The following is a 24,589-nucleotide window of genomic DNA, read 5'->3' as shown; positions in this document are numbered from 1 at the left end:
ATTAAAATCCATTAAAAAATAAGATCACAGAATCACAGAATGGTTTGGTTGGAAAGAAACCTTAAAGTTAATCCAGTGCCACCCCCTGTCATGGCAGGGACGCCTCCCACTGTCCCAGGCTGCTCCGAGCCCTGTCCAGCCTGGCCTTGGGCACTGCCAGGGATCCAGGGGCAGCCACAGCTGCTCTGGGCACCCTGTGCCAGGGCCTGCCCACCCTCCCAGGGAACAATTCCTCCCTAATAACCAATCTGAACCTGCTCTCAGTTTGAATGGGTGTTATTGCATTTCCTTGGGATGATGGGTTGAGAGAAAGCCCCAGGGTCTGAGCAGAGCTCCCAGTGCCTCTGCTGGGGATGTGCCACTCACCTGCCCCTCAGTCACTCAGCTGCCTCGCAGCCAACAACAGTGTCCAACAGGTAAAGTACTCCCAGAGGATAAAACCCTTGTCACTTCACAAATGACAAGGTCTTTATTGGGAATAAATGTCAAAGAAGAGCGACAGCATTTATTTTCCAAGCAGGAGAACTAATCCTGTGGCGACACTGCAGGGATGGTGTTATTCCTGTTCCTGACTTAATCCCGTTATCAGCTGCAGAAGCACCAGGACAGGCTTTGGTCTCCCATGCCAGCTCTGACTGACACTGCTGTCCCCACAAGCTGTCCCCACCCCTGGGTGCTGCCTCTGCGGCCCAAAGCACCTGGAGGTCCCTCGGGGCATTAGCACTCCTTCATTTGGATGCGCTCTGTCCATAAAGTTGCCTAAAGAGACACCAAGGAAGAGTTTAATTTATAGCCCCATTCTTTTAATCTTGGTCAGCCAGATTTTTTCAGACATCTGTTTATATCTCCTTATAATATATTGTCTGGAGCAGCAGCACCAGGCAGCAGCTCCCTCGCAGGGGCTCTGCTGACATTTATAAACCAAAACGATTTCTCTCGTGTGCTTTATGTTATCAGCTAAACCTGTCCACTTAAATTATTGCCTTGTAACCAAATCACAACTATCTGTTACTCTGCTCTGTGCACATTTCCCAGGCTCTGTACCAATATCAAGCTTTGCAGAGGCTAAAAACAAGATGATAAATTAATAAACAAATGGAAAACAGGACATGCTTCCACCAGGCTCACAACTGAGGGAGGATCAGGCACATTGTGCACCACATTACTAAAAGCAGAGGGCTGCTGTGTGGAATATGCAGCATGCAGTGATATCCAAAGAACACCATCTCTCTTCTTCTAGACCAACCAAACGACCAGCTGTGTTTCCTCACTGAAGGAGAAAGGTCTCATCCTGCCTGGCTCCTTTCCAGCACATCATTCCATGTTCCACAAGTGGGTTTGTGTTCCAGCACAGGGACAGGGCTGAGCCCCAACTCACTGCACAGCTACAGGCTGGGAACTTGTACATCACACACTGACCTGCAAACCTCCCACCAAGGTTGCGCAGTAACTCACTGCACTCCTGGCCGTGGCTTCCCCATCCCATCCCATCCCATCCCATCCCATCCCATCCCATCCCATCCCATCCCATCCCATCCCTTGGACAAAGCTGCCAGCCACTGACTGCCCATCAAGAGGAGCCAAAGAGGAACAGGAGACTCTCCCCTTGCAGCACTATCCTGTCACCCTTGGCAGAGGAATGTCCTCAGGGAAGGCTGGAGCAAGCAGAACCAAGGTGATCCAGCTCACTGAGGCAGATCCCTGGCTTGTCCCCAAGTGAGCATCCTTGTTTGCCATTGTAAGAGAATTCAAAAATCTACCAAGGGTTTGAAAACAAGCCCCAGTTATGAGTCAGTAAGTGGCTCTACAGCTCTCAAAAATTACCTTGGTATGTGAGCAAGCCTCAGATAACATCTACCTTCCTTTATTCTTTGTTTCTCTCCACAAAGGGAGGGAAAAAGGACTTTCTTTCTAGTATAGGCAACAAAGGAATCTGGAATCAATATGTGAATGTTCCAGCAAAACACACCAGCAATGCTGCAGTACTGAAATAATCACACTGCCAGAGCATCCATAGTAAGTTATCTGATGGCACCACAACTTCTCCCTTAATAAAATAATGATTAAAAACTACCAGGAGACAAATCCCAGGGAGCAGCAGAGCTCCCCACAGCTGTGACCCTTGCTCCAGGAGCCACCAGTGCCAGGGCTGGGGAACTGGCTGAGGCTGGGGCATCCCATGCTGGTGGCACACAGGGGACACTGTGCCTGACTCCAGCTGTCCCTGGGTGGATGGAATGTCCCACACCAGGGTGTTTGGAGGAAAACAGAGGAGCCAGGCCCAGTCTGGGGGGCTCAGCTCACACCCTGACCCCAGGCTCTGGTTAGAGCTGCTGAGCAAGGAACCAGCAAAGCCTGCCGGTTTTTTTTTCCTTTCTTTCCTACAAAGGCAATTCCTACCACTCTGCAGATTGTTTGTTATGTCAAAACAGAACATTTTTACACACAAAAGGAAGACATGTAGCAGACACAGGTAAGAAAGAGATGGATTGCTGATGAGAAGAGTCCCAGAGTCTGAATCTCATTTTATTTCTCTCTGTCCTTTTTTCACTCAGCTCCAGCCTTTTGCATTAGTTCAGTGTCTGGCACTCACTGCTCCTCCAAATTAAGTGCCACTAGAAAATGTAATTAATATGCTCTATGTCACCTCCTCCTGATAGCTCGTGGAGAGGTTTCACAGCACTGGAAGCACCCCCAGCATTCCCCACCTCGGACAGGGAGGAAGCTCAGACACCTGTGTGCACATCCCAAGTACAAACTCCTGTGATGCTGGAAGAAATGCTTTACAAATCCACTCCCTGGGCAGCTCTTCCTCCCACTGCACTGCTGGGAAGCCACAGCTGCCTGCTGAGTGCAGCATCTCCTCAGAGAAGCACCAGCCTGGTCACTGCCTCTTGATTTCTCAGGTAACCAGTAACAGCAGGGGCTCTGTTACCTACTGCAATTAATTATAGAGAAAACTCTTTTATAAAATAACTGTCTGCTGTCCATATTCATACAGGGTTCCCTAAGCATGAGCTCTGATGAACCCCTGGGGTGATGCACCATGCCCAGTGCCATGGTGCCGCCTCTCCCAGGCGCTGCCCTGCTTGGGCTGGAGAAGCTGGGCTGCCTCTGCCTGCGAGTGACCAGCCCTGCTGGTGCCAGCCTGGTTTCATCACTGCTGTTCTGTCTGATCATTGCCCAGAGGGCTGACAAGGACGGGGATGTCCTCCTCTTTCTGGGATTGCAGAGGAAACCCTAAGAAAGGAGTTTTGTCCTTACAGCATGAGCAAACAATTGGCACTGCTTCTTCCTTCTGCCTCCCAGGGCACCCAGATGTAGCAACACGGGGGTTTAGATGGTGGTTGCTGCTACCTTTTCCCCAGTAAGCATCTCCTGTGGAAAAGCTGCTCGGGTGAACATTCAGGGAAAGCAGTCAAGTCCACACACCCCACTCACCATGGCCAGCTCAGCCACAAGAGGCAGAAGGGCCTTTTGTATGATGAATTCCAGCCAAGGTTTATTCCAGCATGCCAAAGGGGAATCAGGGACAAAGACCTGGCCATGTGGTGTGCACAAGTTTATGTAGGGGTCAGTGGCCAACAGTCCAAAGGCACCAGGGCAGCACAAAGGGCAGGGCAAAGGGCATTGCTCTCGAGGGAAGACATGGAGCCTGCCACCAGGGATACCACAACCAATGAGGGAACAGGGAAAGGAGAAATGACCAGAATTTGGGACATATGGGGAAAGGAACTGGGGTGGTTCATAGTGTTGTGCAAGGCTCCACGAGTAAGTCTTCTCTTTCAGCCTAGGTGAAGACTCTACAGTATATCCTTCGAGTGCAAGGCCCTGGGGGTTGCCCTGAGGGATTCAAAGGATTCCACACCCAGACACATTGGGAGCAGGCAGGGCCTGATCCCCCAGCCACAGATGTTGCAGAGGTTCTTCCAGAAAGGCCTGAATGGGATGAGTTGTTGAGAGACTGAATGAAGAGCTCAAAGCACCTCAACAAAACCAAGGAAGTCTCATGTAAGAACTTCAGTTGGTTAGTTTATCTGACAAACCTTTTTGTGACATTCCAAGCTACGTTAAAAACATCCTGGAAATCGACCTGGCAGAACAGTGATGTCTAAGTATGACATCTTCTCCAACACTTATTTTGTTCTGTGCTGCAGTGGAGCAGGGACAGAAGCCATCTGAAATAGTTTCAAGCCTGTCAAGGGTGAATCTGTCCCCTGTTCAGCATTCAGCACTGCTGCTGGCAGCAAAGTCATTCTTGGGAGAGCTCCAAAGCCACCCTGTTCTTATATATCCCAACAACAGGTGTATTCCTGCCTCCTCACAGGTCCCAAAGCAGCAGCACTGCTTTCTGCTGGACTTGAACCCCACTTGAACAGGGGCAGGAAAAGAATTATGGAATGGTTTGGTTGGAAGGGACCTTAAAGATCATGCAGTTCCAGCTCTCCTGCCACAGTGATGCCACCCCGAAAGGGCTGATCCCATTGCAGTTTCTCATTTAGCAAGACAGAAGTGACCCACTGGTGCTTGCTGTGCTACTGCTATCCTGTGGCTGATGCCACAGAGCTCACTGGGGGGACTCAGGGTGATAAGGCTCCTCACACCAGGAATACAGGGAGACACTCCCCACAGTAACCCCTGGGAGAACTTTCTTGTACCCTGTGATTTTTAATGCCAACCTTGCTGCAATAACCACATCTCTAAGCACCATCCATCAGGCCTTCAGCTCAAACACTTGTTTGGCTGAAAAGGGTTTTAGAGGCACTCTTTTGTCACAGTGCTGAGAGGTCTTCTCTGTAATTTGTTCCCCTAAGCAAACAGAATGAAAATGTTTTTAAAGTGATGCCAGAATCCAATCCCTCCTCCCATGATTCAATCCACAGCTAGCAGAGAACAAAGCCTCACAAGGAAGGGGCTCTCCACTAAGTAACCCTTGATTAGAGATGTGAAAGCACCCTTCCATTTGGACATTGGGCTGGACAGTGCTCACAACTGGCCCTTTTCCCTGAGCCAGGGCTGTCCTTTGGCACTGGGATTTATGTTCTCCCAAATGATCAGCCAGTGCTGAGTGCTCTGAACGCTGCTATTCAAACAGAGGCACCCATGAGGCTGGGCTGTGCTCCCTCCTCACCGCCTGCCAAATCCACTTGGCTTCTGCATCTCCTGCAGCAAGAGGGAAGGAGGGGCAGGCGAGCCCCTGGGACAGGCAGGGCCGTGGGGACAGGCAGGGCTCTGGCTGGCAGTGCCCTGTGATTGCTGCCCACCCTCACTAGCGGCCAAGGTGACGATGATGAAGACGGGCCCAACCTCGTGCTCAGAGCTCAGCCTGCTGAACACACACCAAACCTCATCCCTCTTGTGCAGGGGAGCCACGAGGACAGGAGGGGTGGCTGCCACACACAGGGCACAGCGTGGCCCTCCCATGAGGTGCCTGGGCCCCCTGAGAAGTCTGGAAGTGATGGAAGAGAAGGTGGAGGCCAGCGAGCTGCCTGGGGAGCAGGGATCTCAGGGAAGGAAGGGGTGACAGGAGGGCTTGAGAGGGAAATACAGTGCCTCTGATGGAGGCACTGCTGCAGCATCTGCTGGTGTATCTACTGCTGCTGCTGCTGCAAGAGGGAGATGCTTCCTGTGGCAAAGAGCTCCTCCAAGTGCTCTGCCCTCCCATCTCCCTCCTGGGAGGGCTGCTCTGCCTTGCAGTGCAACAGCAGCAAACACACCAGGAAAAAAATAACCACAGGGCAGGATGAAGGGTTGTCCTTTTGCAGAGTGGGCACAACATGTTTTCACTTTCCCAGCAAACCCTTCTCCCCAGTTTCAAAGCAGGCACTGGAGTGAGTCACCACAGCCCCGGGTGCAGCAGGAGCCATGTGCTCAGGATTTAATACGAGGCACTTGATTTATATTTTCTTCTGATACTGGGCTTGAAGTCTGTGAACTGCAGCAGTTTAGAGAGTCTAATCCCACAAAGGTCCGAGCAGAAGAAACAGAGAGACCAAAGGTATCCAGCCACACTCTGGTATTTCATCTCTCAAATGGCACACCAGACTGCAGAGACACTGCAGCAACCTTTGTCTCACCACGTCCCCAAGTCAACATCCATGAAAAGCTTACTTACAAAAGCCAGTTTTAAACCCGCTCCAACTCACTACATTATTTATCCCCAAGCCAATGCTACAATCCATTCAATAATTGTCATTCCTCAGGTCTATTTGTTACTCCAGAGAGCCCATCTGGGATGCTGAAGGCTTGGCGACATTCAGAGAAGATCAATGCAGGATGTAGGCAGAGAAGGACAAAGCAGCTGACCAGGAGAATTGAGAACCTGACAAAAGGAACTGAGGATGATATTAATTATGTGGAATTTTAGGCATTTAATACCTTTTGAGAGAGTCTTCTTTACTATGATGGAGGTTAGCACCTCCAAAACATCGTCAACCATCATGACTCCCACATCTGTCACTCTCAGAGAGCCTCTTCTCCTCTCTCAGGGACTCAGAAGATGGCCACCAAAGAACCTGGCAATGTGGAGGCACAGAAAGGACACAATAGGCAGGGATAATCCATCAGGACCAACACCAGTGTGAGAATCAGAAGGTTTAAAATGGCCATGGTTAATCTGTGTTGGAAACGAGGAGTTAAAGGCTAAAAGGGCTCAACCTGAGAAGGGTAAAGGAGCAAAAAAGGAAACTATTTTCCAAGGGAGGGCTGAGAAGCTCAAGAAGGGACATTCATGACCAGGCCTCAGACCTCTCTTTTCCTGTCCTCAGCTTCTGAGTCTGTAACTCAGTGCTGAAATTGCAAGGATGAGACGTGTACGACACAAACTCCCTTCTCCCAGCTCCAGCTCCAGTGGGAGCGTTTCAGGACACGCTGTGCTGCTGTCAGGGCATGCAGCTGACTGCCTTGGATCCCATCTCTGCTCGATGTGTGTCAGCTGGCTCCCGTCACCCATGTCCCAGCACCGGTGTCCCCCGAGCCCAGAGCCTCCCCGGTCCCGAGGGCACGGCTTCACAGTGTTTGGCCAATGCTGCCCAGTCCAGCCCTGGAAGGTGCTGGTCCCACCAGCCTGGCTGCGAGACAAGCAGGATGGATGGGAAGAGCTGCCTGCCAGCCCCGCTGCCAAGGCAGAGTGAGAACAAATTTGGATAATAAAAGCTGGAATAAGGAGATGCCTTGGAGAGCGCGCTTTGCAAAGCTTCAATTTAAAGCCTTGTTTCTACAGCTAACGCAGTCATAAGGGACATTAGCCTAATTTCTGTCAAGAGAACTTGTCAACACTGCAGTATTTAAGATAGACACTAAAGATGTGTTTTATCTCACAGATAGATCACTACGAAAGGAAGGAGCTGTGCCACACTTGGTTCACAGGAAAATAAATTGACGTTCTCCCTGGGCCTAATTGGTGGATGCTGTTTTATAACACCACATGCACGAGCAGCCTCACATTTTATCAGTGTGCAGCTGAGATTGGTGCCAAATCCACTGTGGGGTTAGATACAGGAATCCACAGGGACATGCTTCAAATAGGCAGCCAAGAACACAGAGGTGGGCATTTTCCAGTCACGAAGTATATGAAACATTTGGCCATGTCCTGAACGGTCAGGTCCTTCTACTGATGGGGCTCATCAGCTGAGCCACAGCTAGTGGGGTGGGATTTCAGGGCCAAGGGGAGAAAACTGGTGACAGAAGAAGAGAACTAGCTTGGCTTCCTCAGGACCACCAGCAGGAACTTGCCTGGCCTGTTTTTTAGGGACACGCCATAGTGAGTCAATAGCAAGCAAAGAAAAGAGAGGCTGTACCCTGCAGCTTTAGGAGAGAAGTGTTAGCGTGCTCCTGCTCCCATCATACCCCACTTTGAGGAACTAAAATGTCCCCAGGAGTCCAAGTGTGTTAAGGCTGGCATGGCTCCACACGCCCCACGTGCCAGCCTTGGAGCTGGGTTTCAGTCATGCCCAAGATAATGCTGGTGCCACAGCACAAAGGTTTGTCCCAAACTTGCAGCTTCTGCAGTAGAAAGTTGAAAATGCCCTTTTATTTGCAGTTGTTACACAGAAAAAATAGCCATGTGACCTTGTCCCGGCCTTGGAATAGAAATCAGCTTGCAAAGGAAGCCTGAGGGAGCACGACCCTGAGCTGCAGGCTCGAGGGCAGGAGGGTGGCTCTGCTCTGCCACGGATTCTGCACTTGCAGAAGAACTAAATCACTACAACAGCCAGAAATGTCCCTCGGGAAGGAAATCCTCTCAAAGATAAATCAATAACTCAGTGTAATTTTAGCATGCAGCCAGGAGAATTTACATTGCCAGGAAGGCTGAGAGCTCTGCCACAGAGACAGAGGCACAGCATCATCAAACAGCTCTGCACAGACCCTGCGCAAGAGCTCTGGGTGTTCACTGCAAAGCCACGAGGCTGGGCTCTGCATTTTGGAACCCCACAGACCCAAATCACAGGGACAGCAGCAGGGATGTGGTCCAGCCAAACTCCCTTGGGACAAACCCACCTTTCCCTTTTCTCCTCTACGGCAGCAAGGCTGCAATCATGGCAGTGCTGGCAAACACTCCAGATCCTGCAGGGTGAGACACACAAAGCTCAGCTAAACCAGGCACAGAAGCAGAGGGGGGATACTCCAGCCACAGCCTCCACTCCTGGCCAGGGGGTTCCCACCAGCCAATCCACCCACAAAACAGCACAACAAGGATGTGCCGCAGCCCCCGGTGATTAATGAGACTGCAAGTTACGTAATATTAATGCTAAGTACACTCAGAGCAGTAAGTTCAAGGGAACTAATGGCACTTTAGAGCACAGTTCAACACAGAGCAGTAACTCCAGCAAAAAGGGGGAGAAAAAAAAAAAGCCCCTAATTATTCAGTAGCTCTTCTCCCAGATTCTCAGGGTCAGCTTGGAGGAGAAGGTGGCCTGAATTATATTTTCGTTTCCAGAACATCAACAGAATTACTAAGTGAGTTCCAGCGGCAAGGTCAGAGCCTGCCCATTGTTATGCACAGCAGCCCATGCCAGGGCTGGGCTGCCGTGTCCCCTGCCAGCGCTGCCACCACCAAGCCCTGCTATCCTGGGGACACAGGACCAGCTCCTGTGCCAGTGTTTGTCCTGGTCCCTCAGCACGGACAGACAAACTGCAACAACCGGTTCCTCAGAAGCCAGATGTAGCCTCCATGTCTGAGGGGGCAGGAGCTTGTCCAGGATAAGCCTGAGGAGCAAACAGCCCAACCCAGCCAGCAGAGGTTTGTGTAAACCCAGCCCACTCCAGAGTGCCTGTTGGCACAACCACAGCCCCAGGCAGATGTGGAGCCTGTGCCAGGGCATGCAGAGCTGGGAAGGACTGTGCCCACACACACAGAGCTCTTCCCTTGTACAGCCCACCTGGAGCCATGGAAGCATTTTGGAGCACTCGTGCTGGCCACAGTCCTGTCACTCCTCACAGGTTCCTGTGGTACCAACAAGCTCTCACACAGATTGTGCCACCCGTGCTGATGTGCTCCAAGAGCCTCTGTCTGGAAATCCAGCTTTACAGCAGTTACCAACTCTGGGCTTTTGTATTACTTCATTGAGACTTGGACTTTCACAGGTGCCTGGAGTGGACACTGCCAGAGGGCAGGGATGGATGGGATATTGAGAAGGAATTGTTCCTTGTGAGGGTGGGCAGGCCCTGGCACAGGGTGCCCAGGGCAGCTGTGGCTGCCCCTGGATCCCTGGCAGTGTCCAAGGCCAGGCTGGAAAGGGCTCGGAGCAGCCTGGGACAGTGGCAGGTGTCCCTGCCATGGCAGGGGGTTGGAATTGGATGAGCTTTAAGGTTTCTTTCCAAACCAAACTGTTCTGGGATCCAATGACTCTGCACCTCTGAAATGCTGAGATCTGCCCCAGAATTGCCCCAAGGGCCAAGGTCAGTGCTTGAAGCTGAAGGTCCATTATGACCACCCCACACAAAGCTAGGACAATGACTTTTTTTGCTCCTGCAACACAGAACACAAAGCTGCCTGAGAAGCCAGGGCAGAAGAACTCTGCAAAGGCAACACAAAAGAGGAGACCCCACAAGCCTTACACGACCCCTGTGGCTGACTGAAAACCAAACCCAAATTAGATGAACAGTCACAAGTTTGTGTCTCAGGATTGCACTCAGAGCTGTCCTGGTGCCTTCCAAGCTCAGCAACAGGGAACATGCAGAAGGCAACTCAGTGATGATTAGGAAGACACATATGAAGTTACCCATCACAGAGCAACCTGTGTGCACCTACACATCCTGCAGTACAATCAGAAATCAATAGCAAGATGCAGAAACCCTCAACCACTCAGTAAAATATAAAGAACACTTGTAATATTGATTTTAAAAGCACCTCTGTGAAGACAGTTGAGAAGCCTGAGAAGGCAAAGCAAAATGCCTGAATTGAAACCTTTTTTTTTTTTTTCTCAGAAAGACATTAATAATGGATTTTCAATGCGAGAAGAAAAACTGAAACCCACACCAGATTCTCCTGGTAATAACAGCTTTCTGCAAAGCCCAGCTATTAATGTAACAGGGACGTCCATCAATCAAGCACACAGAAAGTACTTTGAGAGCTAAAAAAAGAGCATGCAAACATCTGCTTTTGGCAACTTAAATTTTGCCCTTAAGCACATGGAACATCATAAATTATCAGGAGGTTGGGCTTGAACTTGTTTTCCTCCATCCTGGACCTAAATGCTGAGGATAAGGATGAAGGTACACAAACATACTGCTGCTGGGATTTGTCCTGACAAAAAGTGGGCAAAAGGAGCACAGTTTCATTGGTGTTTTCATTTGAAAACACCTGGTGCAAGAGGACACCAAACAGGGGTGTAGCATTTCCCTGTCTGCATTTCAGAGAGCTCCTGTGAACCCTTTTCCACCTCCAGCATCCTCAGCACATCCAAGCCTGCTGGAGTGGTCCCACAGTGGAGTGACAAATGTGCAGTGTGCTCCAAGGTGCCCACGGCCTCCCTCCTCGCACAGCCCCTTCCCTGCTCCCCGTGGAACTGGGGTCATTTTGGCAGGTCCTCAGTCCCTCAGTGTTCTCTTCAACCACCACATCACACGGCCTGAGGTGCCCCAACAACCCCAGAAAAGCTGGATTGGCACCAAGGAAACGGCTGCGGAAAGCAGCTGGGGTGTCCCCACGCCTCCAGTGTCTCCTCCCTTGTAAAACACAGCAGGTCAGAGCAAGTGCTAAAGATAATGAACACAATTTACTGATTCCAGCACAGAAGGCTGCAGGCATGGCTGCAACTAAGCCTTAATAAATTCTGAAGAGTGACACCATAAAATGGCATTATGGAAGGCTGTATTTATTGTCTCCCCATGCTTCCGTCTCCAAGGTGCCACATTACACTTAATAACAGTTTTCTCCCCAGCTGCCAGTGTTGCAAACCCTGACAAGCTAGTGGTTGAGCCAGCCCTCCCCAAACACACACACCTCCACCCAGCACACAGCTTCCGCGCAAAGAACAGGCAAAAATTATTAAACCAGGCTGCCCAGCCTGTCCCCTCTGTGCTGGCTCTGCAGGACTCCCTGCCACGCAGCAGGACAGGAGTTTTGTCCCTGGAAGTGATGCAGAGGAGGAGCAGCTGCTGTAGGGTGGTACCTGCGTGTCCAGTGCCCTGCTGGGACAGGAGCATCCCTGCCCTGCCCTGCTGGGAACACCAAGGCCCTGCCAGCAGAGCAGCCCCACCTGAAACTACTGCCTGCTGTCACAGCTCAAACGCATCAACACATCCTTGTGGAGAACCACGGGGAACCAGAGGTCCTCATGGAGGACCATGGAGAACCAGAGGACCCCTGGTTCCCTGTGCCAGAAGGGCAGGAAACCTCCCCATTCAGCATTCCCAGCTCCACTACCACTGCAGTGTGCACTTCCATGGTTCCATATTTAGCTTTTGGACCATGGATACAGTTTTTCTGGAGCATGGTCTCCACTGAGTTTCTTGTTCTCCCTGCTGGTGTAGTGTTCTAAGCCTGCAAGAAAATCACCTTTGAGCTTCAGGCAGCTCCTCGGGTGTGGATGGAGACTTCACAAGTATAAAGATGCCGTTGTTCCACCCCTGCCTGCATCACCTGCACCGCAGAAGGCACAAAAGAAATCATGTGAACCATCTTTAGTTCTCTTCAGAATACAAAAAGGTAACAAAACCCCCCAAACTCACATATATCAGTTTATCAGGTACTGCAAACAGTACAAACAGGCAGTGCAGGTGTTTGGCCTCAGAACACTCCCAGTGGATGGAGGAGAGTGTGTACATCTCCCCACCCAGTGTCCACCCCTCTGGCCACAGCTGGGCTGCAGGAGTCTCCATGTCCCTCCGCTCTTGCCAGCTGACAGCTACCAGCTGTCCTCAGCAGCCTGGCTCCGCTTCTCCTCCAGAACAAGTCCCTTCCCCTTCAGAAAGCAATCCAAAGGTTTAGAGAGCATCTGAAGAGATCAGTGTGTGAAAGGATGATGAAACAGGAGTTGAGTGAAAGGCCCTTGACTTCTCTTCCAGCAAAGGCTCTGCCCCCATGGGGCACCTTCCCTGCAGCCTCTGGCTCCTGGCTGCAGCCCTCTGGACTCACAGCTCCCCAGCAGCTCAGACATTTCCTGCTGCCTCTTTTCTGAGAAGACCTTTCTGTGCTTGCCCCACTCAGACTGCAGCTGATGTTAGTGGGGGAGCAGCCAGCACCACCACCAGAGCTCACAGCTCTCTATGAAGCCACCATGAGATTTCTGTCTTAAAAAAGGCACTACCAGACAGTCCCTGATGGCTGAGGCTGGAAACACCTCTGGGATCAGCCCCTGCTCAAGCAGTGTTCCCTCCAGGCCAAGGCCTGTGCTCAGGAGGGTCTGAGATCTCCCAGGACTCCACCGCCTCTCTTGTGGAGCTGGCCTGCTCTAGTCACCCTGCAATAAACAGATTTTTCTATGTTTAAGAAGTGTTTTCTGGATGTTTTGCTGTGGAGGTGTTATTTCAGAGGTTGATACAATTAGAAGTGTTAAATGTTAAGTTGAAATTGCAACTGTTGGGAATGGGTTCATAAGTTGATACAATTAGAGGTGTTAGATGATAATTCGAAATTGTAACCAGTTAAAAAAAAAAAAAGAAAAAAATGTTAATGGTTGTTAGATGTTACAGCCGGAGGAGTCCCTTTTTATTTCAGAGGTGTCTTGGAATGGCAGTACAGCCAGTGGGACAGCAGCCACTCCTCCACGTTCCCTCAGACAGGCTATAAATACCTGCACTCCACCTGCAAAACCCATCACCACGTGCAACCCCCTTACAGCTCCAGCTAATCCAGATACCGCCAGGGATAACAATTTTTTGTGTATTATCTGGTGAAGAACAGACAGATAACTGTAATTAGTAGCACCCTGGTTAGCAGGTGAAACGATAGTGTAATTAATGAAGATCAGGTGGGCTTTGTCTCAGATAAGAAAAGCAGCAGATTCTATCAAAATGTAAATGCAGCTTAAAATCCAGCCTCGGTGATCACTTAGAGGTGCTTTTAGAAACACCACCAGCCTGAGATGCAGAGGCTGAATGACACATCCTAAAAATAAACGCTGGTCTGGAGCTAACATGTAAATTGTTGATTAGATCTATTTATTCACACCCTGCAGTGATGGGGGAGACTTGCAGCTCCCTGTTCCTCCTCTGGCTTTGCAGGATCACAGGCACACTCCTGATATTGCTGCTTGCAAGGACTCTGCAACCCTGGGAGCTCTCCAGGAGCAGAACAGCAGCAATTCCAAGTGACAGGCTGCATACATTAATTCTGTATTCAGATAACATCCTGTTGCAAGTGAATGACCCAAGCAAAACTTCCTGCAGTCTTAAGGAGCTGGCAGAAAAATCAGGAGAGAGGAGCCTGAGTCTTTTGAATCAGAAATGTTGTCCCTCATTAGAATTTCCAACACCACCACCCTTACTCCTTCCAAAATGTAAACACATAATAAAAAATTAAACATTAATCGGGCGTGGAAGAATTCTTCCAATAAATGGGAATTAGTTCTACGAAACATCAGGACAAACCCAAGGAGATTACATTTCCTTCCCCAGCTTTTTCTGGTAAAGCAGGGCTGAAAAAACAGAGCCATATTTATTTTTTAACTGGGAAGCTTCCTCAGGATGCTAAAGGAAGCAGCTTCAGTAAAGCAGAGCCATTTGTCTCAGTGTGCGTTCAAGTAAGAACAAATGCAAAACCAGCTTCTAGACCTCAAGGAGCATCAAATAGCTTTTTAATTTATGTCCCAAATTCCCTGCAGATTCTGAAATGAACAGAGGGCAGGGTTCAGAGAAAATGCCTCACTCAGTCAAGACAGCTGGATGGATATTCTGAGTTTTCCTCAGAGGAGCAAGATGCTTCTGCACCAAAATGGAGCAGACACAGCACGTGGCTCTGGAAGGATCTGTGGAAAAAGCAGACCTGTTGCTTGTGTGACCCTATAAATAAATGCATGGAAAATTGAATAACTTAGGAAAGAAAAAGGAGAAGAAAAAAAAAAAAAAAAGCTGGAGTCCCATCTGAGCAAGAGGACAATTTGCAGGCAAGAACTGTGATGGAGCAAGTGAAATATTCCTCACAGGAGCCATCTGACTGTGCAGACTGCCTGAAAACCCTCTGACTTTGTCCTTGCCCACTCAGAATCAGTTCTGTGGGAGTTTCAGTAAGTCAGGCCTTAGCCCATGGGGGAAACTGAAGGGTGGAAGGGCCTGAGCAAGACCATGGAAAATACTCCCTAATTTTGGAAAAAGATAATGATGCAAAGCTGTGGTTAAGGGATGTACATGATCCAGACTGAAAGGCAAGGAAAAACCAGGCATTAGCCCCTAGAGCAGCCAAGTTCTTTTGCAATAACTGCCACACGCGTCCCAGGGCCCAAATCCAGCATCTCCTGGAGCATATGGCCACATGTATCCTGGGAAAAAGGGCTCAGAAATGGTCATCCTGGCCTCAGGCTCAGGCACCTGTGCTCCAGCAAACCTTCAGCCAGGGCAGGGTCTGGATACAGAGCCAGCAACGCCAAAGGAACGGATGTGGAAGGAGCTGGAAAGATGGTGCATCCCCTTGGGGCTGGGGCTGCCTCCATCACCACCAGCCAATGATAGCAAATACAGGAGAGTGGGCTGAAAACACAATGTCTGCAAGATATCTATAGATCAGGGTTTAATTTATGAAATTATTTAATAAACTCAACAAATTTAGGAAATAAAAAATCTCTGCAGAAATGCCTGACCCCCAGAGCTGCCAGCCTCTCCCAGAGTGTGTGGTCAATCCCATCCTGCAGCAAACACTGCAGTGCCCATCCCATACAAGATCACACATTTGAAGCCTGAGGGAGTTGCTGTGATTATGTTTGATCAAACTTTCAGAACAGTTTCAGTGACTCTGGGACCCAAGTCCCATGTTTTGAAACTATATTCCCACAGAAATTTCTCATTTCCCAAGGAAAATGTGTGGAGCCGTGGGCCTGCTGTGGCTTGCTGGCTTTGGAAGGAGGAGGGATGATAGCCAAACTGGAAATTCAAGATAACCAAGGCTGGAGGCACTGCCAAAACATTTCAGAGGAGGGAAAACATTTTTCTTCCAAAGCACTGCTACAAGCTTGAAATAAATGTGCAGACTGTTAGATAAAGACAGAGATAAAAATAGGCCTGTTATTAAATACCTCTTCTTTAATGAGGTTCATCCTTCTAAACAGCCACACAAAGGTTATTGGAGCTATTGCAGAAAATCCAGCCTGCTTGCACATAAAAACCAGAGCAAGATATTCCTCATCACCCAGCACACATTTAAGCACCTCTCAGCAGCTCAAATGCTCACAGCATCCCTGGCTTGGCAGGAAGGAGATAAAAGCAAGGAATGAGAGATGTCTTCTCTGGGAAACAGTCCCTCTTCTTTCAAAGCACTTTCCTCCCACCAAACAATGTGCATTTAACCACAGGAATGGTTCCCACTGCTGATGTCTACTGCTATTACACCACCAGCAGCCTGAGCATCATCAAAGTGAAGTTTGAAATTATTCTGAAAGCTGCAGTTTAACCTCCTCCTTGCACTAAAACCACTGCTTGACTCTCAGCATCTCTTCCCCTGGCTTATGACCACTCCAGACCACCTGGAATACCCTGCAGGGCTCAGAATTCCACAAACCTCTAGCAGGAGTCATGGTTTGGCTCATGAAAACACAGCACCCTTGTTTTGGTAATGCCCACAGCCTAGTCCATGGCCGCACGTTAGAGAAGCTCAGACTTTTATTCTGGCTGCTCAGAAGCACAGTTAGTTTTTGGCAGAAGGAGCATCACTGCAAAAGACTTTTGTAACCAGTTTGAAACCAGTAACATCACGGCCAGTAAGGGACAGGACTGACCTGACACACCAAAAACCCACCCCAAGCCCACTCTGCTCCTAAGCCTGAGCAACAAGGTAGGGCTTTTTCTCACCACACCAGTGGTGCCAGGACACTGCCACTTCTGGAAATGACAGAAGTTTTACCTGCATTTGCAGGGCAAAAACTGGCTCCCAGTTCATGGAATTGGGGCTCCCAATTCTTTACAGAAATGCTGAAACCAAGCTGCAGGGTGGGACACTCATGCTGTGTCTCCCTGTCCAGAGCTGGCATCCTTCAAACACCTCCTCCTGCTGGAGCAGGGGGCTGGGAACCCCTACTCACTGTCTATTGTATTTTCAAGGCATTCCTGACAAAGACAGGAATGATGCATCTGACTCCATGTGCTCAGAAGGCTAATTTATTACTTTATTGTACTATATTATATGAAAGAATACAGAAAGAATACTTACTGAATGCTAAAAAGATAGTAATGAAAACTCATGACTCTCTCCAGAGTCCCGACACAGCTTGGCACTGATGGGCCAAAGAGTCAAAGCAACTCACAGCAGAATCCAATGAAACAATCACCTGTGCGTAAACAATCCCCAAACTCATTCCAGACGAGCACAACACAGGAGAAGCAAATGAGATAAGAATTATTTTCCTTTTCGCTGAGGCTTCTCAGCTTCCCAGGAGAACCATCCTGGGCAAAGGGATTTTTTCAGAGACTGTGAATGCCACAACTGTCCCTGCATCTCCTGAGCCCCAGTCCTGTCCTTTCACCAACAGCTGGAGGGAAACATCTCTATCCCTGTTACCCAGACCGGGACTTGGGCATGAAGGATGGGCTTGGTGTGCCACATCTGCCCAGCACTGCCCCACATGCAAGGCAGGAGCAGCATCTGGAGCTTCAGCCCTGGCACTTCCGCCAAAGACTTGGAATTAGGCACAAGCCAATGTTAGGGACACTGTGCCTCCTGTGGTGTGAACATGAGGGGCAAAGGAAAGCTCACAGGGTAGGAAGCTGAGAGAGGAGCCCATGAAGGCAGCTGGCAATAAAAAGGACAGGCACGAGATAAAATTAGGAGATGAAAAGCCTCCTATGCAAGAGGTCAGGTTGAAAACAAGCAGAGGAAGAGCTGCCAGGGACCATAACTCAGCTTCCAAGCACTGAACGTTTGCTCTCAAGTCAGCCTGACCTTTCCTACCTGCTGGATCCATCCTCCAGCTCTCCTGTCACTGGCCAAACAAGATTATAACAACTCCAGAGTTTGAGATTCCTCCCTCTGCACATCAGTAACAAGTCATTTTATAAAAAAAACTCGGAGAAGAAGCATTTCATCTAGTATAGATGAGGTTTTTAAAATTCCATTTGCCTTCCCTCTATATGCAAATCTGTGCTGAACTGATGAGGCTCCTATTTCCTGGATTAGACACGTCAAACTTTGCAAAAACGAGCATACCCTGGTGGTTTCACTCTGTACTTCACAGCCCGCTCCTGACCGTGCTGCCATAAATATTTCAGAGACCTGCCCACCACTGTCTGGGTCAGCAAGAAGCCCATGGTTTGGACAGTGATTAATTCAGCAAAGCAATCAGCAAGAGCTGCTGCAGCTCAGGACATCCCAGTGAGCAGCAGGAGCAAGGTCCCCATGGACAAGGTATGAGGGGACCCTCAGCAGCAACCACATCACCACCACGGGCTGGGGACAGGCCTGGCACAGATCCCTCCTGCCTCCTTCCTCCCCCTGCTTCAAGAACCTCTTCTCAGCTTACAGCAGTGCTGCTTCATTTGGCCACCGAAATCTCCTGGAAGACACACTGGCAGTGAAACTGGACTGGGTTATTGCCCATCCTCAGCCCTGCTCTTTCCACAGCAAGTCCTTCAAAGCAGCCTCTGAAAACACCTCCCCGATGTGGCTGCCCGGAGAACTGTGTTTCCACAGGTGTAAAACCTTGTTTGAGCAGCAAATGAGACAGGAGAATACCTGTGACAAGCAGGAGCAGCAAAGATAGCCTGAGGATCCTTGGGAGCTGCAGCCATGGATATTTAAATGCCAAGCAATGTATCACTGGCTCCCTGCTGAACATAAGATGGTTTCATCATTGCAGAAGCAGCACTAACAGCATGTTCACATCAGCTTCACTCTGGTAGCCTGATCAGCAGCAGCAGCTATGGCTCCTTGGTTTTTAACTGTGAAATAATCAGGCACTTCAGAAAATTACTCTGGGCAGCACAAACGCCGAGGAGTCACTGCAGGTTCAGCTCTGCAAGGCAGAGCTTTAACCACAGCTGAAGGTGCAGGCCAGCTAAGCTCCCTGCTCTGCCCTGAGACATCCATCCAAACCCCAGAGAGATCCACACTGCACCATGCCAGTCACGGTGCCAGGCTCTGCTCTATCCCTCCAGTCTGCAGGGAGCTGCTCTGCAACAAAGGCAGCCTCTGCTGCCTGTCTGCACAGCAATCTGTAAATATTTTGATATTTTGGGCAGAGGAGGTTCTCACTTGTCCATCTGGATTGGAAACTGGACTCATTAACTCCCAACTGTCAGCTGGAAAAGCTGCCAGAGGGTTTCTGCCACATTAGGGAGCAGCAAAGTACTGCTGCCACAGGGATGGGCAGAGCAGAGCCCTGTGCAGCCCCAGCTCTCCACTCATCACTGCTGGGGGGGATGATTAATGCTCTTTTCCTTTCCCAACTAAACCCCTGCCTCTTATATCCTTGCTCTGAATCTTCACAGCAAACTCTTCCCAGAGGAGCCACTGCTGGGTGGAAAATTTCCCATCATGCTGGGTGGAAAATCTGCTGCTCAGTGATACAACTAGATGGTCAGAGCAATCCAACTTCCAATCATCATCAGGAATGCTAAACAAAATATTGGGAAATTTGGTGCTCAAATAACAAAAGTAAAATATGTTCCAGCTCCCAAGGGTACTATCACCTGGAGAAAGTGTATTCTGAAAGAAAAAAGACAGCAGAGGAAGCACTTCAAACTCTTTTACCTGACCATGAGGAGTCTGAGCGGGGGTGTGAACCTTCATTCAGAGGACACAGCAATCCCACTCACTAAACCCCAAAAAACCTCCTGGTTCTTGTGGACTCCAACCATGGACAGAAGTAAAAGCCCCACAGATGATGCCCAAAAGTCCAACAGCAGAGGTGCTGGAAGCCTCTCTGAGGCACACATCTCCCTTCAGTCTGAGCCCTGCACCTGGTGCATTATTTAGTGCCAAGTGAGAAAGAAGCAATGCCTAACGAAGTGTTAAAGGACTTTGGGAAGTTTCACCAACCTTTCCAGAGCCGTCAGCTCCGGCTGCCAGGCAGAAGAGACAACTGATCTTGCTTCCAGATTACAGGCAGCACAGCTCTTAGGGCAACTGTCTCTCTGTGTTTGCATCCAGCTACTTCCAGCAGCTTGAAGTGTGCTCAAAGTGCAAGGAAGCACTTGATCAAAATCCAGCTCACACTATAGACAGCGAGGAACAAGCGCCCAAAGTGTTGCAGACACAATAACAATCGAATTTGGGGGGGGATTTGACAGGTTACAGGTTGATGACACTGCTGCAGTCCCAGTGGAAATGTGGATTGATGCAATTAGCAACAGGGAACTGGAAACTCAGCAGAGGAAAACTGGGAATACATCTATAAAAGATGAGCTGCTGCACCATTGTAGAGAAGCACAAAATGCTGTGTGAGCTCAGAACAGGAACAAGTTGAAACAGGAGTGAGATGGGGGAAATGCAGCTCCAAACTCCCTCCCAGTGTTCAGAACTGTAAATCCAAATTCTAAATTCAAACATTTGCCTCCCTCAGAGAGACTGGCCTAGTTTGCCGGAGGGATACAACGGGAGAGGGAATGGGGGTGTCCTGGAGAGATGGGCAGCAGAAGGCAAATTCTGAGCCCAGCCCAGCAGGCTCTGCTCAGCTGCCAGTGAGTGCAGCCACATGGAAAACATGGCAAGATGCAGAACCAGTGGGTGAGAGATGCTGCCAAGGTGCATGGCTCTGCGGCAGCACCAAAAGGAACATCCCTGTGCAGCCACAGCAGCAGCTTCCTTCGTGCCAGGTCAGCGCCCTGCCCAGCCACAGCTGTGCTCACGCTGGCAAAGTGTGGGCAGAGGCTACAGGGATGGGCTCATGCTGGCAGCCCTGGGGGCCCCAGCCTTGGCTAACACGTGCTGAAGGTGTGAGTGTCAGTCCTCACAGGATTTCACTCCAGAAGAACCCCCAGGAGACAGAAACCCAGGCCGGCAGCAGGAGACCGAGGCAGGCTCCTCTTTGTGCCATGTCCCCCGTGCTGGGATCTGTAGCAGTCAGAGCATGAGGCAGGACATCATTTAAGTCTTTAGAAGAGTAACCAAAATTACTCTCCTCTGTGAATACTGACAAGCTCCCCACTTCCACAAGCCCTTCACTGCATGTGCCCAACATGGAATAACTACAAAAATGAAGCAGAATAAGGCACCCAAGCAGTGGAGAAGGTGCTTGTGAACAAACCCTGCAATGAGGTTTCTAATGATTGCAAGTATGTACATGTTCTGTTCCAACAAAGCTGGTGGGGATCTGCCAGGCTGAATAATGAGCAGGGACACCACACGCCTTCCATACATAATGGTACAGAAATGGAATATAAGTATATACTGCAGCTCTGTGGAACGCAGGGGCTTTTGTAGCCATTTATGTTATACAAAGATTTACATTTGGAAAAGTCATTCTGTTATATCTGGCAGAAATTTCAAGACAAATGGAATCCATACTTATTCTTTCAATGATAATACTGAGCACAGAATAAAGCTCTTAAATTCAGAGCACTTTATAAAAATTAATTACTACTTAGTTCACCCTTGTGAGGTGGGGAGGTATTACACCTGCATATACATGAGGACACCAAAGCACAAGTGGATTAAACAGCTCGTTCAGGACCCCAGAGACAGGCTAATTGTTGAAATATGTATGCACACGTGCATCTGTGTGTGTCTGAATGGGTTTGGCCCCTCCAGAGCCTACCCAGCACATGGAGGCCAAGCTGCTCCACTGGGCTCCTCTCTACACAAAGTCCCAGGCATGTCTAATGAAAGACACCAACCCAAAGAAAGGGAAGAGATTTTTTGTGGTTTGCACAGATGGAAATAAAAGCTAATTTTTAAACAGCCGAGGAACAGAAAACCCATTGTTAAAAAGCTGTGCAGTGCTCCAGTGACAGCTCCTAATCAGCTTGCCACTGAGCAGCACCACACCGGAGCACAGCAGACTTGAGAATCCACGTGCCAACAAGTGTTATAAAACCTGGCCCTTGACAAATGAAGAGAGAAAGGGCTGTGGAGCCAGTGACAGAGACAGCCCCCCACCTACAAGGGGGCTGGCAGCTCACTCCTCCTGCTCCAGTGACCTGAAAGCCCTGGAGCAGCTGCTCCCCTCCTTGGACACTTTGCCAACAGCCCCCAGTCCCTGCACTGGGTCACTGCATCCTTCTCTTTATGTGAACACCAGCAAAAGCACACATTGTCATGGGAACAAACAGCTCTTGGAGTGTCTGCACGGCTCCTGTCAGTGCTGGCAGGTGGGTTCCAGAGGCATGCTATAATTAGCCAGCAGCAGTTACCTGGACGCAGGGTTTGCCACTGATCCGTGGGGTAAAACACTTCCAGGTCCTCAGGATCAGCGTCATCCTCTGTCCCCGGCTCCCTTCCACTGTCATCTTTTATGTCGCTCTCTTCTATTTTTGTAAGGGCAAACTCCTTTTGGAGAGAAGAGATTCACCTCATTAGCAATTGCATCTGGGTAATTTAGTGCTGGCTGAGAATACAAAATTTTTTCCCTCGCCAGCAGATTTTTTTTTTTTTTTTGACATCTGAGATTCTTTCCACATGGTTAAATTTAGATTTAAAGTATATTAAAGGTTAAACATGCATAACTAGCATGACATTTGTGCTGAACAAAGCAATGCAGCTTATTTCCTATTCCAGAGCAGGTTGCAGATTTCAAACCAGCTCTCACAGAGCCTCACCTGTATTTCAGTCAGAGGCAGGAGCCCTGGCTATTATTAGGGTTGTGTAACATTGTAAGACCCCATTTTCCCTTGCCTAAAAATACGTCAAACTTTTAACTTTTTCAGCTGAAATTTTCCACACGAGTGGAATGCCTCAAGGCTTGTTGGTTGGTTTGGGGTTTGGTGGGTTTTTTTGGTTTTTGGTTCTTTTTTTCTTTTTCTTAAATGCACTTATTTCAGGCTTGGAGAAGATTTCAGCTAAAATAGTTCAACTGTTTCCAAAATAGGACACGGGAAAAAATACACCGAGTTGCCCACATGATACAAATGTGAGGATCCTCTTCTCCACCCTCTTCCAGTGTTCTCCAGGGCTTTTAAAACAATGAGGCAGGGATTTAATCACCACCTCCATGGCAAGTGCAGCACGAGGCTGGCAGAGGTGTGGGAGAGCAGCCAGCACGAGCGGCTTGATGTTACGCCAAGGGAAGAATAGGGGAGAACAGCAGGGGAAAAAAATCCTTGCTGTGAGGGAAACCTTGGTGTTCGATGGAAAGCCTCCCTAGGGAGCTGGTGGGAGTCACAAAAAACTCTGCAGAGTGCACAGAAAGTACCTGTACTCTCACACCAGGCATTGATTCCTGGGTCTGGGCTGTTCTGGTTCCAACAGGAACAGATGAACTGGTCCAGGCTCATCATCCCCACAGCTCAGTGTCTGCTGAAGGGAATATTTTCAGCTTCTTAGATCACCAATTCAGTCACCACTGAAGAATTTGAGACAACCAACCTACAGGGAATGATTAGTCCTAATTGTTGGCAATTACGATGGAGTTACAGCTCACTTCATGAAGTGTTTGGATCTTAATCCTTAGGATGTTTTCACAGGGAAAAATAGAAGTAAATTCAGAGGTTAACAGGAAATTCTGGGACACATTTTGCCTTCAGTTCTTCCACTCTTTGGGAAAAAATGCATGCACATTTTCTGTCAGAATTTGGATGCTATGCACATAAATATCCATTTCCAGCCTAGAAGAGTCTTTCTAAGCAACAGAAATGTCAACCTGAGCAAAACACGCACAGAAGCAACAACAGTGTGGATGTGGCATTTGGGGATGTGGGTTGGTGATGGCCTTGGCAGCACTGGGTTAAAGGTTGTACTCAATGACCACAAAGGTCTCTCCCAACCTAAACAATGTCACAATTCCATGATTGTGATAACACACAAAGGTGGCTGACAAACCTATAGATGTTTTTATTTCAGCTGTGAAAGGGACTGCGATTTCAGAAACGCACGAGACACCAGATCTTAACTCCTGCTGCTGCTGAGCGCATCAGGGGCTTGGAATTGTTCAAATTACAACAAATGGTTAAAGCTCAGGAACAATCACAGCCATAAAAGCCCAGGTTCTGCAGATGAAAATCAATGTTAACATTTTCTGAGCCAAGACTCAACAGGACTAAAAAGGAGTGAGTGGAGCAGTTATTACTTAGCTGATTTCCACAGCTCTGTGATTATCCAAGAGGGAGTTAGTGATACAGGCTATTGTAAATTTACCACCAGGCCTTCCAGTGCTGGATCTGTTCAAACACATAATGGAGACAGCTGATGTTTACCAGCTCTGCTCAGGAAAAGTGCCGGGGTTTAAATGCTCAGTAAGGATAAAAGGATGTGACTTGGTTCATTTAAGTGTTGCTGTCACTGCCTGGCCAAGCTACTTTGCAATACCCCATCTTCATTAGCATTTCTAGCAAAAACAGGCAGCACCACACAAGCGATTCTTCATTTACACAGAAATCAGTAGAACCCTTTCTGGTTTGTTTTCATAAATCAAGCAGGAAAAAGACATTTCCTAAAGAATAATGGGCACTTCCTTAAAGGCAAAAAGCATTCATGTTTCATCAGTCTGAAATCAAGCTGGAGCAGCCAAAACTTACAGGCACCCTGTGGCCCACGCTGGAGCAGGAGAAGAGCACAGACCCCAGCAGCAGCAACAGGCTGACTCTGGCAGTGGTGGAGAGGAGCCCGGTCCAAGCAGACATTGCCACCAGCCTGAAATGCAAAGCAAAACAAGCCCAACAGTATTTTTTTTCCATTTTTGCAGGTTTCAGGACTCTTTACACAACACTTTGCAACGCAGCGTGGAATCAGGGGTGTGACACAGCAGGAAGCACAACACCTCGAGGTGTGAGCACAGAGGACTTGCGGGGGGCTCACTGCTAATGGGGTTTGTGACTGGTAATGCCAAGCAACTTATACTGACCCCACAGG

The 24,589-nt window shown here is 49.1% G+C and overlaps 1 protein-coding gene across 1 annotated transcript in view; it reads right to left on the bottom strand.

Annotated features, from left to right (window-relative positions):
- The window catches only part of SIL1 (SIL1 nucleotide exchange factor), a 94,060-nt gene that overhangs the window by 47,755 nt on the left and 21,716 nt on the right, over positions 1 to 24,589 (bottom strand). The window contains exons 2-3 of the mRNA XM_041417956.1: positions 24,256 to 24,370; positions 21,937 to 22,072 (exon numbers count right to left, since the gene is read on the bottom strand). Coding sequence (XP_041273890.1) covers positions 21,937 to 22,072; positions 24,256 to 24,360 — 241 coding nt within the window. The 5' untranslated portion in view covers positions 24,361 to 24,370. The remainder of the gene's footprint in view (positions 1 to 21,936; positions 22,073 to 24,255; positions 24,371 to 24,589) is intronic.

The sequence above is a fragment of the Onychostruthus taczanowskii genome, unplaced genomic scaffold (genome assembly GCF_017590055.1).
Source record: "Onychostruthus taczanowskii isolate IOZ18803 unplaced genomic scaffold, ASM1759005v1 scaffold107, whole genome shotgun sequence".
In the NCBI taxonomy this organism is placed as follows: domain Eukaryota; kingdom Metazoa; phylum Chordata; class Aves; order Passeriformes; family Passeridae; genus Onychostruthus; species Onychostruthus taczanowskii.
The sequence above is the reverse complement of the archived record's forward strand: the minus strand, read 5'-3'. Positions and strand labels throughout refer to the sequence as shown.